The 19129-nt window shown below is 55.3% G+C and overlaps 1 protein-coding gene across 5 annotated transcripts in view; it reads right to left on the bottom strand.

Annotated features, from left to right (window-relative positions):
- LARP1 (La ribonucleoprotein 1, translational regulator) overlaps nt 1-19129 on the bottom strand; it is a 44814-nt gene that overhangs the window by 5602 nt on the left and 20083 nt on the right. Inside the window, exons 1-18 of one of the 5 annotated variants that reach the window (XM_059483957.1) lie at nt 17957-18043; nt 10857-10918; nt 9272-9337; nt 8419-8590; nt 7730-7861; nt 7472-7615; nt 6673-6835; nt 6318-6462; nt 5938-6112; nt 4951-5120; nt 4322-4681; nt 3157-3280; nt 2364-2569; nt 2163-2269; nt 1688-1839; nt 1274-1418; nt 990-1099; nt 413-540 (exon numbers count right to left, since the gene is read on the bottom strand). In XM_059483957.1, the coding sequence (XP_059339940.1) occupies nt 413-540; nt 990-1099; nt 1274-1418; nt 1688-1839; nt 2163-2269; nt 2364-2569; nt 3157-3280; nt 4322-4681; nt 4951-5120; nt 5938-6112; nt 6318-6462; nt 6673-6835; nt 7472-7615; nt 7730-7861; nt 8419-8542 (2385 nt within the window). In that variant the 5' untranslated portion in view covers nt 8543-8590; nt 9272-9337; nt 10857-10918; nt 17957-18043. Of the gene's footprint in view, nt 1-412; nt 541-989; nt 1100-1273; nt 1419-1687; nt 1840-2162; nt 2270-2363; nt 2570-3156; nt 3281-4321; nt 4682-4950; nt 5121-5937; nt 6113-6317; nt 6463-6672; nt 6836-7471; nt 7616-7729; nt 7862-8418; nt 8591-9271; nt 9338-10856; nt 10919-11247; nt 11415-16871; nt 16889-17956; nt 18044-19129 lie in introns of those variants that run through there. The other 4 variants (XM_059483958.1, XM_059483954.1, XM_059483952.1 and 1 more) reach the window with 4 other exon arrangements.

Raw genomic sequence — 19129 nt, 5'->3', positions numbered from 1 at the left:
CTCACCCTAAGCACTCAGCTTCCCTGTCCCAATTTCCTGCTGCCACATTTGACAGAAAAACTGCCTGACTTCCACAAACTGACCACAGTGGTGACAACTTGCTCTTAGTCACCTGCTTCCCACACAGAGGCACAGTCCCTAAATTTGGGAGCCAAAGCTCCACACCATGCTGGCTCTACTCAAACCATCCAAGCTCCCTTTCCTCTGGGACAGGCTCACCCAGCTCTGTCATCCCACACTCACTGGGTTTGCCATATTCCAATCCCGCAGTTTGTTCCCAGTCTGGCTGCAATGACTGGGAGTGACAGTAGGTGTCACTGCCCCCCCTCCTGCCACCACGTGGGGATCCCCAAAATCCCCCACCCTCAGAGGACAGGGCCCCCAGTGAGGTGCAGCAATTGTGTCTACTCACATCTACTCGGAAGTCCTCGAGGCGCTTGAACTTGCTGAGGTATTCTTGCAGTTTGCTGTTAATGTCCAGATTTTTGGCTTTGGAGTATTTTAAGAAGGCCCAGAACTTTTCCAGCCCATAGAGCTGCCCTGGAGGGAAGAAAAAAACCCAATCCAGATGTCAGCAGGACAAAAACCCAAACAAGACACCTTTCCTCCAGGCTTCCCCACAAACTCTACTGTCCTGCTGGTGGGCACAGCCTAGGCAAGATGGAACACCTGGAGGGAAGCAACCTACATCAGTCCTGGGAGCCCCACCTTGGGATGTCCCCAGGCTCAGCCACTGCAGGGCCTTGAGAAATCCCACAGGAAATGGTGCCTGTACAGGAATGCTCTGGCAGAGCTGCAGCCTCCCACTGCCCTCCTCCAAGCCCCAGCAATCTTCACTATGGTGAACTCAACCCTCTCCTGTGAAATGAGCAACAGGACCAGTCCACAGCGCTATGTGGCTTCCCCAAAGTGATGAGAAGAGGCTCAGGAGGACCACACACCTGAGCTACATCACTGCCAATCCCAGGGGAGCCAAAGGAGGCACCTACCAGCTTCATAATCCTTGATGGTCTCTTCTTGGAAGTCCTTAAATATGTCTGGCCGGAACTTCTTCTCTAGCCCGTAGCTGTAGTATCTGAAAAGGCACTCCAGACCGTACCTGGGAAGGAGCAGCACGTGCAGCTCAGACACTGCTGCACACAACACAGGGCAGCAGCAGCACGAGACTGAGAACAACCCCAGACCCACCTTCAAGCAAGTCAGAGGCACTGCCTTATTTGCCCTGTAGAAGGCCAAACCCTTAGAAAAGGCCACTCTATCCCTCCTCTCTTACCTGTATCCCTCCTTCCCATCCTCCACAGCCAGTTGCTTGAACTCCTCATACATTTTCTTGTTGAAGTGATCTCGGAGGAAGAAGGACCAGAACCGGAAAAGCGTGTTCATCTCCTGGGACTGACCAATGCCCAGTCGTTTCCGCTCTGTTTGGGGAGGAGGGGATGATTACAAAGCCAATCCTCCCCCAGGCAATCAGGGGCTCATGTGCAGGAGGGCCCTGTGGCACTGTGATGACAGCAACCCAGTCCCAATACTGGACACCATGAGCACAGCCCATGCTCGCCAGAAACCTTGGGGACACAGCAGCTGCCAGCAGGGCTGTCCTGTAGGACCCTGTGTCCCTCCCTGCCATGTTCCTGTCCCCAGCAGGGCAGAGCACCTCCTGTCCCTCCCCTCAGTGCAGGGTCCCTACCGTTAAGGCAGCGCCGCCGGTACTTGTGGTAGACGTGTTGTGTGAAGCCGTTCTCCTTGAGCAGCTCGTGGGAGGGATGCTGGAACTTGGGCAGGGACTGCGGGGTGCAGCCATAGCTCCCCACAGCCGGGGTCCCCTCCGAGGGGCTGGAGCTGAGGTGAGAGACTGCTGTCAGCATCCTTCCTTGGCATCACCCAGGAGAGGGGGGTCACACTCCACCCCACCTGTCTGTTGGTCCCACCCACACCTTGTAACTATCCTGGGCTTGGGGCATGAGCCATGGAGCAGTGTACCAGGAAGTGGACAAAGTCTCTAATCAAGTCTGTCTTGCAATTCTCCAAGGCCACAGATTTCCCCCAAGTCTTTCCATGAAGGGCAGGTTTGGATCCCTGGATGCTGCTTTCCCCTTCCTTCCCACACTCCCTCCCTCCCCCATTTCTGCCTCCTCCACGATCCTGCAGCCTGTCCCTGGTACCTGATGGAGGCAGTCCTGGGCCTGTGCTCCCTGGAGTCCATAACCCAGCCCACGTGGCACTCCATGGGAGGGTTCGAACTGTGCCTCGTCTTCCTCTTCCGCGGAGTCTGCAAGACATGGAGCATCACACACGTGCTCCCCTCCTGCTCAGGCCCCAGCTGGGAGCCCCAGCTCCTGCCCCCCAGCCCAGCCTGGTCCCACCTTGGCATCTATCGTCCTGCCCTCCTTCACCACGGGGTAGAAGCGGGGCGTCTGCGTGGGGTCCTTGAGCTGCGGCGTGCGCGGGGTGCGCGGCGTGCGGGCGTTGCGGTAGTTGGGCGATTCTGGGACGGTCGTGGGCAGAGAGCGGGCGATGGTGGAAGGCTCAGGGACTCCGAAGAGCTTGTTGGCCAAAGCGTCTGTAGGTACTGCAGGGAGAGACCCCCACCCTGTGTCAGCCTAGGCTCCAGGAATTGAGGCACTGCCAGCCAGCAGATGGAAGCAGCAGGGGCAGGAACGCAGGGACACGTCCCAGCTCCCCCACACAGGCAGCCTGAAATCCAGATTGGCCACCAAGCCAAAATCCAAGCTGCAGATGCAGAGAGCTCCCCACAAGGTATCTGCTTCCTAGTGGTTAACAGCAGCAACAAATCCCTGTCCCCAAGGACACAGCCCTGGTGTCACACAGGCAAACAAGGTCCAGCAGGCAGCTGCCTTCCAAGGACTCAGAGGGTCCAACAGGAAAGCCAAATCTCAGGAACTACATCTGAGCCTGCCAGATTTTCCTTACTCCACTGGGACACCCTTGCTTTTGGGCTCCTCTTCCAGAGCCCCACAGCATTCAGCTGGGAGCATTAATCTAGGAATGATGCAACTCAATATTCTGTGAACTAGATAATCCACTACACCTGCGACCTCAGTTCCTTCTCCCCAGCTGCTACCCAGCCTCCAAGAACCTCTCAGCATGAGCAGCCTGCACAAATGTGGTCCCATCCATTCATGCCCCATCTCTTACCTTGCTGGAACCTGGGGGGACCAGGAGGGACTTCCTGGTTTGGGTCCACGGGGGGCTCTGGGGTCAGGGTGTCAAACTGCTCCCTGCTGATCATATTCACCTTCTTGAAGTTCTCCACCTCTTGCTGCATTGGAGGAAGAAGATGGTGAAGAAACTACTCACAACCATGGCTCTGCTTGAGCAACAGTCACAACACTGGGCCCCAAGGACAGTCACAGGGCCTCGGTGCCCAGAGGGCACTGGCTGCACAGGGGAGATGCAGCAGACAGAAAACTGGCACTGCACAGGCCACATCTGAGCCACTGATGCTGCCAAGGTTTCAGGGATCCCAGTTAGGTTCACTAACCAGCACCTGCTTCTCTCAGGCTTTTACCAGCCAGGTCAGAGCCAGTGAAGTGAAGCTCAACATGAGCTCAGTGACCATTTTCGGCCAGGACCCCCTGCCACTCTCCTGTGTCCCTAGAGCACCCCTCCCCACATCCTCACAGCCAAACTGGCAGCAAACACCCCAACACACACTGTCCCTGTCATCCCAGAGAGCAGTACTGCTTCACACTTAGAAGCACTGAGCCCAGCTGGCAGCTCTAATAAGTCATCCCACCTCACAGCCATGATTTCTGTCACTGAATGAGTCTGGGCAAGTCCCTGGAAGTGAGAGTCACCAAGCTGGGACCCCAACATTTCAAAACAGCAGATGGGCTTTCTATAAAAAGCCCATGTCTATGCAAACTGACACCAAAACTGAGAAGAGCACAGGCCAAGAGCAGTCCAGCCACCCATGACTCCGTCCCCAACACACATAGTCTCCAACAGGCTGTACCCAAAGCACAGGGCACTAAGGGCAGTGCAGAGACAGCCAGCTCCCCTCACAGACCTGGCACTGCCAGCTGAGATCCTGGCAGACAGCAGAACAATGGGCCCCATGTTCCAGGTCACCTCACCACTGGCACTTTGTTTACCTGGCTGTAGCCTCACGTCTGCTTACAGCTTTGTGTTTATCCCTGGCATGGGCAAACATGATGCTGGGAGCCAAGAATCCCAAACACTGCAGGAGGACTAATCCCAGTTTAGCTGTACCCCACTGCACTGCCCTTTTCACACTGCTGCACACGAGGCTCCCCACAGGCCACACAGATCCCTTCCACCCTCAGACCAGCACTCTCACCTTGATCTGCGAATACTCTGGCTCAAACTGCTCTGTCCACAGGTCCTGCTCGTAGTAGTAGAGCCCATCATTGATGACCTTGGCCAGCTCTGAGCTCATTTTAGCCCTGGAGGTGTGGTTGCCAGTCCTGTCCCCGCCGGGGTGGCGGCGCAGGTACGGGGGGGTCTGGGTCACGATGAGGATCTTGTTCACGTCGCGGTCGTCGATCTCGTAGTCCGAGTCCTCGTCTGACCAGTCGGTGAAGGTGTTCTTGCGCCCGTCCATCTGCTCCATCTCCTCATCAAAGAGGAAGTCGAGTTCCTCAGGCTCATCTTGGTCCTTTTGCTTCTGCTGCTGCGGTGTCTTTGACTCCTCTGGTTTCTGCAGGTCGGGGGTGAGGGTGACACAGGGTAAAGACCCCACGGCGACACAAGACCCAGCTCTCACCCCTTGTTTCTTTATTCCAGCCCATCTGGGGAGAACATTCATTTGCACCACTGAGGAACAGCTCCAAAGGGGCTCAGATGGACACAGGAGAGACTGGGACATCACTCCCAACAGACCCTACTTCACTGAAGCCTGCCCATGTATGATCCAAGCCACCCCAATCACTGGGAGACTCCCAGTCCAACAGCTCACACATCTCTTACCTTGGGCCTGGCTGGGGAAGGTCGGGGTCTCTTCTTCACTTCAATCCATGTCTCTGAATCCAAGTCTGGCAGGCTTGTGGACAGGCCCTTGGGCATTGTCTTCAGGTTGCTGACCTCCTCTGTTTTGGTGGGGACTGGGCTGGCAGGACGTGGGGAGCCTGGAGCAGACTCTGGAGCCAACAAGAGCCACAAACCACTTTAGAGGGAGGGAGGGAACCCAGGGGGTGTAGTTACAAATTACCCAACCATTCTGGCAGCATGGCACAGCCTGCAGGACTAACTGGCACCCAGTGGCCACAGTTAAACAGCACAGTGCCCACAAGTGCTAGAGTGGGAATCTCCAGTTAAAGCTATGATGCCAGGAGTGGCCACAAAGCTTTGCAGGTGACAGCTCCCAGACATACAAAGCCCTAAAGCAGGTGTTCTGCTGCTCTCTGGGAAACCTTCCAGAGAGAGTCTGGAGCCAGATCTTCTGTCAAAACTCTTATGGCAGCACCAAGATCCTTCACATGGGCCCTCAGGCCCAGCCCTGGGCTCCTGCCAGCCCCCATGGGATGAGGTGACAAGAGCATGGGAAGCCCATGAAGGACAGAAGACCCTTCTGCAGCACTTGGGTGACAGCTCCACACCTGCTGCCCAATTTGTGCCCAGTATCTCCTCAACCAACAAAGGCTGGATTCACAAGTGTCCTCTGCTCTGCCCAGCAGCTGTAGACTATTTCCAGGCAAGCAAAGAGACTTTCAGCAGGACTGACTCTCTCTGAATCCCTTCAGCCCTAACAGAGGACAGCCACACTCAGTCTCTCACATTACCCTATACCTGGAGGCAGCAGCATTCTGGGAGTCCAAGGACACCAGCTCCCACCACCAAGCAGAAAGGCAATGGCAGAGCCCTGCCCTGGGAACACTCCTGACTCTCAGGGTCTCAGCCCTGCTGCAGTTCCAGCACTGCATCCCACACCTCCCTCCCCATTCCCCCAGTGCTCACCAGTCTCCTTCTGGAAGCTCTGCCGGGGCACAAACTCAGGGCAATTGATGAACTGTGAGAAGTCTGTCTGTGTGTAGTCTGCCATAGGAGGGCCAGGCAGAGCCCATTTTTCTGGCTGCTCTTTTCTCCTGATCTTCTCATCCACGATTTCAACCACCTTGCTGTCCTTCAGAGCCTGGAACCAAGCAATATTTGCTTAACTTGGGGCCTTGCTTTGGCATATTGAGCCCAAGCCATCCCTCCCTGGAGGACTCACAGGAGGCAGGAGCAAGTCAAGAACAAGAGAAGGCTCCACTTGCACTCATCCACAGTGAACAGGCATTACACAGGGGTGATGAGAAGCAGAACAAGGAGGAAAGGTGACATTTCCTTGCCCTCACCTTGATGATGAGGCTGATGTCAGTGGTGAGTGCCTGCACACGGTGGAAGCTGGCGATCAACGTGATGGGCAGGAACCCCTCCGAGTCCATCTTGCGCCGCAGGAAGAAATCCCGCTCCAGGTTGTCCACACTGAAGTAATATTCTCTGCATGGACAATGTGTCAGTGAGAGGAAGCCCCAAACCACCATTCTCTGGGCACGCCCAAAGAAATAACCCCCACACACCCTGAAGGGAGAAAGCCTGGGGAGCCTAGATGCCAACACCTCAGCAGGGTCAACACATCAGCTCTAATCCTTCCCATGGGATTGGCTGCACAGTCCCCACCACCCAACAAGGACAGGAGATGGTGCTCACATCTGCCTCTTGATGTAGTCCTTGAGCAGCTCCTGGTCCACGCTGTAGAGCTCAGCACTGCTGATGTTGTCGAAGTAGTAGGTGATGTTGCTGGCGTACTTCTGCGTGCGGGAGCCGTCCGAGCCCTCGAATTTCCGGTACCCATACTGGTAGTCAAAGTGCCCTGGGGGACACCAGGGTCAGCACAGAGCCCCTGGGGTCTGCCCTGCCAGATGGGGGTGGACTCCTGCACAAACACTTCCCTCTTCCTGAGGACCCCCTGGAAGCCCACAGTGGAGCACCCACATCCCTCATCCTCCTCCTGCTCTCTGTCTCTGCCACAGAAGGGGGCAGGAACCCTCTTACCCAAGGATAACTGGGCAGCCCAGCTGACACACAAAGGCCCTACACTGAAGCTGCATCAGTGTTAGCACGGACACTGCCCAGTCATATGTCAGGACAGATGCTCTTTCTCACCCAAGCCATGACTCCTGCTTGGCTGTCAAATGGCATAAAGCCTTCACAGACTATCAGCATGCTTCAATTCCTGCTTACAGAGCTATTGCAAGGGGCGGAAAACATGAAAAAGAGCTTAGCTTGAGTAGCAGGAAGACATCTGCTTTTATAAAATTGACTTATTTGCTTTGTTAACAGCAGCTCAACTTACCGGCTGCAATGACCTGCCACAATATTCCCCTGCATCCCTGGAGTGCTCTGCCCTCCCCAGCCCACTTTAGAGCCCCAGATCTCTGAGGCACACAGGCACAGAGCTCTGTGTCACTCTCCCTGCAGTCACAGAGCACACACACACAGTGCTCACCTCCTCTGCCACGGCCCCTGCCCCTGCCCCGGCCGCGGCCCCGGCCCCGGAAGGTTCCTCGCACGGCGCCTCCCTCGCTCTTCACGCTGGACGTCTCATCGTGGTCCTGCCAGCTGCGCTCGTGCTTGTTGTCAGGGTGCCAGCCTGCAGCAGGGGGAGAGGCAGGAGGGGAGTGAGGGCATGACAGCACCTCCCCTCTGAATGCAGGGCAGTTGTGCCCCGTGGCCAGGCCAGGAGGGTCCCCAGTCCCAGCCCCACCTTTGAGCTCGCTGCGGTTGTTGGAGGGGTGCCTGTGCTGCTCGTTCTGCCGGTTGTTCCGAGAGGCTGTTTTGTCCCTGGGCACCTCTGACTTCATGTCTATCTGCAGAGGGACCCACTTGTGTTTGTTGCCTGCAAAAGGACAGGGTTTTGGTGTGACACAGATTCAGAGTGCGGCTGCTTCCTCCCCTGCAGCCCCCACACATGGAGGGGAGAGAGCAGCGGGGCCTTTTGGACAGACCCTGTCCTCTGACACCCCTCCAGGCCTCACTGGATGCAGAACAGCTCTGATGGGGACTCTGAGACACAGAGGGACATGAGTCAGAACTTGCCTGTGGCAATTGTCACAGCACTTGTCCTTCCTCTGCCCCTTTCTGCCTGCCCAGGCTCAGGCCAGACTGAGCCCACGTGTCAACCACAGCTGATGGAACCCACAGTGAGGGGCTGTTCTGCGCCACCATGGAGCACCTGGGAAGGCAGGCTCCTGCCCTGCCTCTGCTTGGGCCCTGCTCCCACCAAAATGACACCTGAAGCCTGCAAACACCTTTTCCCACAGCTGTCCCTGCACTGGGATCATGTCCTGCAGCAAGGACTCCACATAAGGCAGAGGAGGCTTCCACCTGCCTGAGGGCTGGGAAGGGGAAGAGAAACTGAGCCTGGAGGACTCTCCCCACCAGCTCCTGCCTTACCTTTCTTCTTCTGGGCTGACTTCTGGTTGTCGTCATCACCATTCTTCTCCTCCCCAGACTCATCAGATTTGGTTTTCAGGCTCTCTTTGCCATCGCTCCCATCTCCCTTTTCCTGCTCTTTCATGTCTTTCTTGACAGGCAGTTTCCGAAGGGATGGTGCTTTGTGTGGCTGCTGGGGACACAGCAGGGCAGGAAAATGTGAGAGGTGGGAGCAGTGAGGAGCTGGAGGCAGCCCCAGCAGGAACAAGAAGACTTGGCCCTAGGCTGGGTGCATCCCTGTACCTCCCAGAGCTATCCTGCTCCTGGGGAAGGGCTCATGGCTGAGCAGGGCAAGGGCTCATTGAGACACCAAGATGGGCTGACAGGGAGACCCTGTGCTCATGGATGGGTTTGTCCTGTAAAGGACCAAACTGCCCCAGTGACAAAAGGGTGAGTGACCACCTTGCCCTGACACACAGGCAGCAGCTAGCAGAGCAGCACCCAAAACCAGAAAGGTTTCAATGACACCCATGTCCTCAGCAGGGAGGAAAGGCTGAGCCCCTTCAGCACACCAAACCCTTTCATGCATTTTCAGTTCCTCCTGACCTTGGCCCAGTCCCCTCCTGCACAGAGCAGGTCTGGGGGCTGGCCTACCTGCTCCAGCCAGCCCAGGGTTCAGAATGGGCTCCAGGTTCCCAGAATAGCACTGAGGGAGGGAGGCAGCCCTAAAAGGAAATTCCCTGCACACTATTCCTGGCTGCCTCTGCACTGACACTCAGCACCCCAAATGGCCTGGCTCAGCCAGTGCTGCCAGAGGGACAGGGAGGTCTGCAAGGGCCTCATCCTGCCCATCACAATGGTTCTGTGTTCTCACCTGCACACTCTTGTGGGCTATTTCTCCAGGTGTTGGCCAATTTGTGGCATCACCAAAGTCACCAACCTGGCAGCAAAGAGAAAGGTCCTGTTAGTGCACAAAGCTGCAGGTGTTCCCTGCAGCAGGGAAGAATGCTTTCCACCCACCCTGTCCCACAAACAGCTGTCCCCAGGAGGCTGGAGGGGGACACCCACACTGCACATACACAGCCCCTCTCCCCCTCAAAGCAGGAACCCTGAACTAATTCCAAATAGCTGCAGACAAGTTTATGTCCATCAGACATTGAAATGAGGCTGCCACCACTCCTGCAAGCTCCCAGCCTCTCACCAAATGTTCTGCCCCAGCAGCAGCATTTTGCAGCAAGTTGCCCAGGGTTAATTCACTCAATTACAGGCACCATCCCTTGCACAGGGAAAGCACTCAGCTACCAGCATTCTAAATACACCTGATGCAAGTACAGTCCACTGAAGAAGCTCTTCCAGCTGCTGGCAGCCACAGCCAGGCACAGCCCCACAAGTGTTCAACTACAACCACCCTGTGCTGCCAACAAAGCAAGGGCATGGTCCCAGAGTGGCTGAGAAAATTCAAGCAAGTGAAGGAACTTCCTCATTCCAGTCACCCCATGGCCACACAGGGGAACATCAACTACTTCTCTCCTGAATAAATGACCTGCTCACTACCACCATTTCTATCTCTTTCAGCTTTCAGAGGACCTGCAGGACAGAGGAAAGAAGTCAAACAGCTGCCCAGGTACCAAAGGAATCATATTTGGGCACAGAAACTCCTCCTTGCCCTTGTGGGATCGTTATTTCTGAAATAATTTGGAGTCAAAGGAATTTTTTATCCCTCAGGAGATCACATCTTTACATGCAGGTGCCATGTTCCTCTGCCCAGGAGGCAAGTTTCCTGGGAAAACCAATTCCAGTGCCTGTTTCACAGAGAGGAGCACCTTCCATCCCAGGGCCTTCCTCTCTCCAAAATGGAGCAGAGAAGTAAAGTCCTATCAAGCTGCAGATACATCTCTACTGGCTGCTGGGAGCCAACACCAACAGCCCTGTCCCCAGCTGTGCCCCAGAAGAAACTGTCCCTCCATGACCACTGATTCCCTGGAACAAATTGCCCTGGTTCCTCCAGAGGAGTGGCTCTGTCTGACATCAATTTTACTGGCTCTGTGTGTGCCAGGGAGGAACAGACTGCACAAGGAAGGACAGAGCTGCAGACACACCACTGGCACACCCTGCCTACACTGCAGGGCTGGGCACAGGCTGAGCCCACAAGGAATCTGGGGTGTCCTCACAGCAGGGTGAGAGGTTTGCCACATCCAGAACTCCTCCAGGTGCCTCCCTCTTAGAGGTGAGGTGAGAAGGTCTCCCCTGACCTAGCTGGGCAGAAAACCAGTCACAGCAGCATGCAAGATCCCTAAAATGCTGAAGAGGAGATGGAGAACAAGGCCAGCACATCAGGCTCTCCACAAGCAAGCTTGTGAAGGGAGAGCTCTGTCTCCAGACCCTCAAGAGGCTCATGCAGCACAGACAACTGCACCAGAAACTGGGGGCCAGTGAGAGGAGAGCAGGCACAGCCTTACCTTGCTTCCTTTCCTCTGTCTCGGGTTGGCAGCCCTCACCACTTTTGCTGGAGTTGTAAGTTCTGCAAGAGAAGGATAACAGAAGTGTTAAAACACAGCTGAGAGCTGTGAGTGGGAGTGTTGGCTCTGGACAGAAGTGGGTAGGAAGGAAAGCAGCTCCCCCTTGAGCAAAGGAGGGCTAACAGGAAAGGTAAACAGAAAACACAGCCAGCTCCTGACTCGAATCTCAGAACTGCCCCGTTAAGATCAGAGAACTCCTGACCAATCCAGGCGGCCCAGAGATGGACTTTTAACCCCAAGCTGCTGCAGGATGGCAGCCCCTGCCTTAGCTCTGCCCTCCCCAGCCAGGGAGGATGGGGGCAAGGAGCATCCACAGAACAGCAAAACAAACCTGCCCTTGAAAAGCCAATTCCCATCACAGTGCCCTGATGCTCCCCAGAGCGCAGAGCAGGGCTCTGACAGAACTGTGCAGAAGTCTGTGGCTGCTGCATCCTGGTCTGAAGTCAGGCATCCCAGCAGGGACAGCAAGTTCAAGGGAGGAAATGTACAGAGAGAACGAGCCAGTGCCTAAATCCTGCTACAGCTGCAAGCATTTAGGCACTGAAGCACCTCTGGGGTGTTTTAACACATCAGAGTGAGACTGCTGGGTTCACACCACCACAGACCTCACAGCAAGTCAAGATCTCAACCTCACCATGGCCCATCTTGGCTCCAGCTCACACACCACCTCCTTACAAGCACAAACAGGAATTCAGCTTGCTTTGTCCCCGAGCTCTGGCTGCAAGGTCTCTGATCAGGCTCACACAGGGCACACAGAGACCAAGCAGGAGAGCAGCACAGCTCTGCCCAGCACACACCAGAGGGTTTTGTGGGACCTCCTCCAGGACACTGGTGCTCCACAGGGACAGGAGAGCCCACTGGGCCCTGCCCCAAAGGGCAGCCTGTGCCAGGTGCCAGCTCCTGCAGAGAGGATTTCTGCTGACTCACTGGCTTTGTTTAGAAGAAAAGCAGCCCTGGCTGGGGTAGGGTGAGGGTGGGAGGATCAGCACGGCTATCAAGGGATGCCCCGGGAAACACCCTTAGTAGCCTATTCAGCTCTGCTCAAAGCTGCCTTTGATCTCCTTGCAAGGCTGGACAACTTTGCCTGGATGATCAAAACCGGTCCCCTTCTGAGCCTCCACACCAGTGATTCATCCTGGCCTTGCTCAGGGCTGGAGGCTTTGAAGTGTCAATAAGGCAGAGTCAGACATGGCAGGACAGAGCCATGTGCACTCCCCTTCCCCAATTCCTTTCTCTATGGCTCCTGCATGGGGATTTCATGTCCAGAAGAGTCCAAGCTCTCAGCTGGGTCCCTGAACCCTCCCCTTTTCCCCCAGACCTCCCCAACCCACCTGCAGTGCCTCCCTTCACGAGCAGCAGCAGTCCCACGTGTCCCTCATTTATTCCATGTGCACTTCATTGAGAATCCTGGCTCCATGGCACAAAGCTTGCCACAGGGCTTTTAAACTTCCCTGCTGGTGTAGGAAGAGGCACCACTTTCAAAACCGCCCCCAAAATCCTCCATTCAACGCCCACAGATGTCACCAACTAAATATAGCTTCAAAAGGCACCAGGAGCTAGAGCACAAACCCACAGACACAGAGGAGCCCTGCCTGCTCCAACAGCACTGATGGGACTGGCACAGCCTGACCAGGGCTGATCTCTGGGGCTGGGGACAGCAGGGACAGCTCTCAGCCTGCAAGGATCCCAGCCAGGCGCCTGCTCCCACCACAGCACAGCCCCAGGGCTCACAGCAGCAGCATCCAGCCCCTTCCTGCAGCTGCCTCGAGGCCAATAGATGTTCTTGTGCTTTTTTTTGGGAACCAGTCAAAGAGAGGGGCCTCACAAGCAGCACTGAAAGAGGACCAAGGGGCACAGCCTGTGGCAGGGGCAGGTGCCACAGACTCCATCATCTCTGCGGGGGAGGGAGGAGATTGTTTGAAACAAGTTCTGCTGCTTTCCTTATCTGCAAGATATGAACAGGGATCCCTTATCTTGCTGAGGTGCTGAGAAGGCTAATTAGCATTAGCAGAGCACTGGAGAAGACAAAACACAAAGCAAAGGGGTGCAGTCCAGCAGGAGGGGAGGCTGTGGAGCACGGATGGAGCCCCAGCAATTCATGGTGGAGACCAAAGTAGGAGACGAGAGGCTGGGACCGTGCTGGTGGACACGTGGCCAGACACAGCATTTGCTGAGCCAAGACCACAGCAAGCAGAGGCCATGCAAGCCTGGCACCCTCCAGGGCACAGCAACATAACCAAGGGCACCAGCAACACATCTTGTGGTCTTCAGCTGCAAAGACCCCCTGCAGGAAAGCCTCACTGCATCAGCCTGGGGAGTGGAGAGCAAATGAGTGCTGCTCATCCCAGGCAGGAGCTCAGCACAAGCACTGAGGGACACTGGACGCCTCCCTGGTTCACAGGCGAGCCTTTAAAAGCTGCTAACAGATGTCTCAGACCTCTGGGTGTCTCACAACCCTCCCTTTGCATGTGTTTGGTGGCAGTAAGTAATTTCAGTTGCACTAGCAGTGCCTGACCACCTCGTGAAAAACAGGGCCTCTCTGTGTGAGGGCACAGACAAACAGCTGCAGCAGGAGCCAGGGCTCAGTGGAGTGAGGCTGGCAAAGGGACAGCGGGCAGGGAAGCAAGGAGCAGCTCTGCCTCAGCCACAGAGCAGATGCTGGCACAGCCAAGAACAGAACAGCAGCAGGTCTTGAGTTTTGATCTGCTGCCTGCAGCCAGAACCTGATGGTTTGTCCAGCCATGGGGGTGCCCAGCCACGAGGTGATTATCCCTTAGCAACCAAGGGGATGAGGCACAGGTGGGAGCACCCACAGCAGCCCCAGAGTTGCTATCACAGCCAAACCCTTCCTGTGGCTGTGCCACAGCCAGAGCCCTCCCTGGCTTTGCACACTCACTCCCAGATGCACCTGAGTGCTTTCCTGCAGCCCACACCTGCCTGGGGCACAGAGCCCTGGGGTGGGAGGCTCACAGGGGCATCCAGGTGAGCAAATGCCTCTTATCCTTGCACAAGGAGCAGACAGCCAGAGTAACAGCAGATCCACAGCTAAATGTCCCTCCACCCCAACAGGACATTTGACATAGGACCATGGGACCCAACCAAGGAGATACATCTACTAACTGATCTGGGAAAATGAAATCAAACACCCAGCAACTGGTTTTCTGCCTTTCCTTGAATCCAGTGGAATTTATAATGAAATTTTAGAGAAGGTACATGAAGAGAGAATAAATCTGCAGTGCTGGGCAAAGACCTGGCATTACTGGAGAAATACCTGTACCTATAGCAAGAATGCTGTAATGCCTGCTCCAGGTGTGCAATGCAGACAGGGGCTCCAGCAGCTGGGACAGCCTCAGAGGGCAGCCCAGGCTCCCAGCAGGAATGCAGAGCCCTCAGCTCTGGCACACTGTCCCTGACACAGCACGCCCTCCTTCCCCAGCAGCCAGGTCGACAGAAAGGAGCCATCCTGCTCCCTGCTCCACAGCCTGGCACCTTCCAGAAAGTGCTGATAAAGGAGGTTCCAAGCCAAGAGCCCGGACTTTGTGCTGAAGAGGCTGAGGCAGGGGCGCATGCTCTGTGATGCAGCTCCTGATGGAGCTGCAGGAGCCAAACCAGTATCCCCAGTTTCCCCAGAGCCCTGGCAGGAGCTTGAGGGTGCTGTATGACACAGCCACGTGCCCAGCAGTCAACCAGGATCCACTTCACTCTTGTGCCTCCACAGTGCACAGAACACTCTTGGCACATGTGAAGACTGTAAGGCATAACCAACACAACAGGACACCAGCTCTGGCATCGAGGTTTTTAGGTGAGAAAAGCAAGTGCAGCTTGGGCAAGGGTGAGCTGACAAAAATGTTAAAAAATGTTTCTGCGTGGGATTATTTGTTTTCCCAGGAGATAGATAGCTCCTTCAGAGTAATTTTGTGAGGGCAGGAGAGTCCCTCCTGGGGTACTGACACAGAGGAAAGAGGGGGTTAAACAGCACCAACCCTCAAAAAAATTCCTGTAAGACAGACCCAGCAGGCCTGCCAGGACCCCACTGTGGCAGCAAGAATTCCCTTCCTGGCCTAAAAGAATACCTAGGGAGCAGCTCCAAAGGTGCATCCCTACCTTCCCAACATGGGTAACTCAGGCCACCAACCCTGTCCCTGTCCTTGCTCCAGGCCTCAAGGAATCTCTCTCTCAGGGTGACCTGATGTGCTCAGCAGCAGGAGCATGATATGGATTTGGAGACTCTCCTGTGGCACTCATGTACTCAGTGCAGGACTTGCATTCTGAGCCTGCCCCAGCCATCAGAGGACACAGCTGGTGACCTTCATGTCCACCAAGAGCACACAGGGACATGTGCAGGACCAGATGTGTCCTGCAAGCCAACAGCAGTCCCTGCTCCCAGCAGCAGCCTCTCTCTTGCAGGCAGTGATAGAACTCTTTCCTTTTTGAGTCCATCCCAAACAGGACCCCCTGAAGTTACAGGCAGAGAAGCCTTGGGGAACAGGCAAACACTTTATTTATATATTTATAACAGCTCCTTTTGTGGGTGCTGCACCCATTTCTGGATCAGCAAGAGGCTGGGGTGGGCAACACACCCTTGCTGTAAAGTGGCTGGGAAGCACCAGCAGATGGGACGGAACCTCAGCCACCCCAGGGAGACACTGGCAACACCCCAGTGAGCAGAGAGGGGCAGGTACCCCCAGAGACCAATGAGCAGATCCAGCCCTGCCCTGCCTCCCCAGGAGCTGCTCCCTGCACAGCCCCAGCCCTGTGCCAGAGCTGAGATGGGAAACACTTGTCCCTGCAGCTCCACACACGAGCGGAAAAGCCTGGGATTTATAGCACTGGCTGCTTGGCAGGCTCACATTCTGCTGAAGGCATCACAAAGCACACAAAGCCAGAAAGGTCCAGGACAGGCTCAGCCCACAGACTGCACCTCCTCTTGGTTTGCAGTGTTTTACAGCTCTACCTCCCACCAAATCACAGCTGCAGCCAGAGGCACATGAGTGCATGGAGGGGGAAACAAGGGAGCAGTGCATGGAGTTCTACAGCTTTAAAGGAGATGTTAGCACAAGGATATCTTCCAGCACAAATGGGTTGGTGCCTCCATGACAGGGGCTCCCACCTGCTCCTGGGGACTGCAGAGAACCACACAGCTCCCAGAGGCAGTGTCTGGCCTTGCTTACAAAGGTAAGAGGAATATCTGCAACACCTCAGCAACAGCAGGAGTTTCCTGTACATGCAAAAAAAGCTGCAGAAGAATGGCCAAGGTCAGGACCAAGCAGAAGATTGGATCCTTAAGGTGGATGCCTGAGCAGGATTCAGGCTTGTAAAGCTCGTGGGAAGCCTGCTGAGCTGGAGCAGGAGATAAGCTGCAAGTAGCATGGCTCAAAGCCTTCCAAGAAATTTTCCCCAGCTCCACTGTACAGCCCTACTGTAACAGCAAAGGAAGCAAGGAGCTGCCTACACCTCTCTGCAATGTAAGCTCTGCAACTGCTGCAAAGATCACTCTCTAAAAATAACTTCAAAAAGGGCATCTGACAGCTCCATGGAGAGCATGAGAACACTCCCACCTGGGTGTCCTAGGCAGCTCCAGGAGCTCAGGAGTTTGCCCTGGAAAAGTGCAGGGAGGGAGGCTGGGGCACAGGCAGGTGGAGCCAGGACAGCACTGCCACAGGCTGAGTGTGGGCATCTGAGTTATAATCCAGCTCTCTGAGCCCTCACATCCCCCAGCTGATAGTCTGAAAGCCCCGGAAGAGGAGGAGCAGCTCAGGACATGTGCAGAGCCCTTCTCTGCTGAGCACAGATCCTCACAGCGAGCAGGGGCTTCAGCCAGAACACAGCAGAGCTGAGAACAGCGCTGCTCCTTCAAACACACAAAGCTGCTACAAGCTCTACACACATGCATTATCTGCAGGGTCTGACATTTATTTCCAGAGCAAATGAGGGGCAGGAAGGGTCTGGACTTACCAAAAATGCAAGATCATCTTCACTGCAGCCTCTCAGTCCCAGACAGAAATGCTGTAACTTGTGACCAGCTACACTCCAGGAGGAGCGGGTCAGGAAACACCGACAAGCATTTCTAACATTAACATTGTCACTGAGGGCAGCCTGGATGCTTCCTGGCACAGACAGCTACTATTAAAGGTAGAGAATGAACTCCCTCTTAAGGGCGAGTGACATCTTTCCACCGCCTTTTCAAGCAAATCTCTTCCCTGAAGAGGATTTCTAGGAAACTCCTGACACACAATCCATGCTCACAGCCCTGCACATGATCCCCGAGATGCCAGGCACACACAGAATGAGACTGCACATGAACCACCTCCCATCCAGTTACCTACAAAGAAAAGAATTCTCAACTAAGGATTCTCTCCAGGGGGAACCAATGGTTCCTAAAAACCAAGGAGCATGGCACAGGGCACACAGGCAAGGTCACCCAGCTGACCAGACCTCAGAAACTGTCAAAATGAGGAAGCTGGGCTGGCTCAGGCCCCCACAGCTGCTGAGCCACCCTGGTCTCTCTGAGCAGGGCTAAGGCACCCTGCAGAGCTGAGCACCCGTGCCTCACCCAGTACATCTGGTGCAGATATCTCCAGCTGGAACAGCATGTCACCAGCAATTCCCCTGCCAGCATGGAAGGCAGAAAAGCCTTCAAGGACACCTGTGAACACTCTGTGAGGTTAAATGGTTCAGGGACAGAGGCTGGAAAAGCTGCAGGGAAAAGGCTGTGTCAGCGTGAGCCCCTGAGAAAAGGCACAAGTTGATCCAGCTGCTGCTCTGGGCACGAGGCACAGCAAGGACAGCCCAGGGCTAGGACAGGAGGCCACCTGAGGCAAGGCTGCAGCAGCCCAGGGTGTGCAAGTGAGCCAAATCGTGGAGGAGATGGAGAGTCAAGCCCTCCTCCCAGCCAGCTCAGAGACCAGCTGATAGTTCATGACCTAAAAACTAAAATCATGTTAACGTGAACAGGAACTACAGGACAGCAAGGGCAGACACCAGGCAGGACTCACAACTCCTTACAAAACAACAAAAAGAAACCAACCCAACCCACTCACCTTTGGGAACAACTGATTTGCAAATTAAAGAGAGATCCGGAGCAGTTTCCTCTGCTCCCGTTTACCTCTGCTGCACCGCTCTGCCTGTTCTGCCGGGCTCTAATGAAAAGCTAGTTAACAGTTAATTATTACCCATTCAGACACACGATCCCCTACTCCGACTGCCGGCTGGGAGGGATAAGACAGTCACGTGATGCAAAAATCCCGACCTTATGAAAGCACAGGCAACTATATTTAGTTGGAAAAACGATGACCTAGCGAGCCTGCTCCTCCCCGGCCCCCCTTCAGAGGGGCCGACCTGCCACCTCCCAGGATCCTCCCTCCAGGCACCCGGCAAGATCCTCACCCAGCAGGAGCTGGGATACTTAAAACAGGGACACCTGGCACGGGAACAAGCCCTGTGTGCACATCCAGGGTGGAGGGGCCAGGCCAGCACACAGCCCAGCTTGAGGGACCTTCCCTCCTCATCCTCAGTGCTCTGCAGAGGGTCACCCTGTCAGCAGCAAAAGCTGATAAGCACTAAGAGCAACAAACAGGGGCCTAGCCCAAGGTCCTGGACCTTATCTCGAAAGCAGGAGGCACACTGGGAACCTGACCTTTGTGACCAACACAGGAGATGCATTCAGCAGACACGCTCCAGCTGCTGGCTTCTCCATGCCCAGGGCTGGTGATAGGAGTTTACCCCCCCTGGACCAGTCTACCCCTCTCTCCTCAGGGCTGGGTGACCAAAACAGGCACTGGTGTGCTAAGAACACAGTGGGAGCCAAGGCATGCGGAGACATGGCCCTAGAAAATAAGGTGCAACAACAAAATCCAAGAGCATCATCTGCTCCCTCTGAAAGTGGAGGGCTTCACTCTGCAGTGAAAGAGCTTCAAAGCAGAAGAAAACAAAAAAGCCTGAGGAGCAGACATCATTAATCTCTTGACATCAGCAGAAGGGTGCTCTCTGCCTGGATCCTGCTGTGGGCCATGAGACAGCACAGCCAGCAGCGCCTGTGGCACAAGTGAGAGGAGGTCACTGCATCGCTGCTGAATTCCTGCTGACACCACCCCTTTAATGGCTGTCAGCCTCTTCTGCAGCTGCATCTGGGGACTTGGAAGCTGACAAAACCCTTCCTAGGGAGCATCTGGTATGTCTCACTGTAAATATTTAACAACAAAAAGACAGGAATG

The sequence above is a fragment of the Ammospiza nelsoni genome, chromosome 16 (assembly GCF_027579445.1).
Source record: "Ammospiza nelsoni isolate bAmmNel1 chromosome 16, bAmmNel1.pri, whole genome shotgun sequence".
NCBI lineage: Eukaryota > Metazoa > Chordata > Aves > Passeriformes > Passerellidae > Ammospiza > Ammospiza nelsoni.
This window is presented reverse-complemented; position numbering and strand designations above follow the sequence as displayed.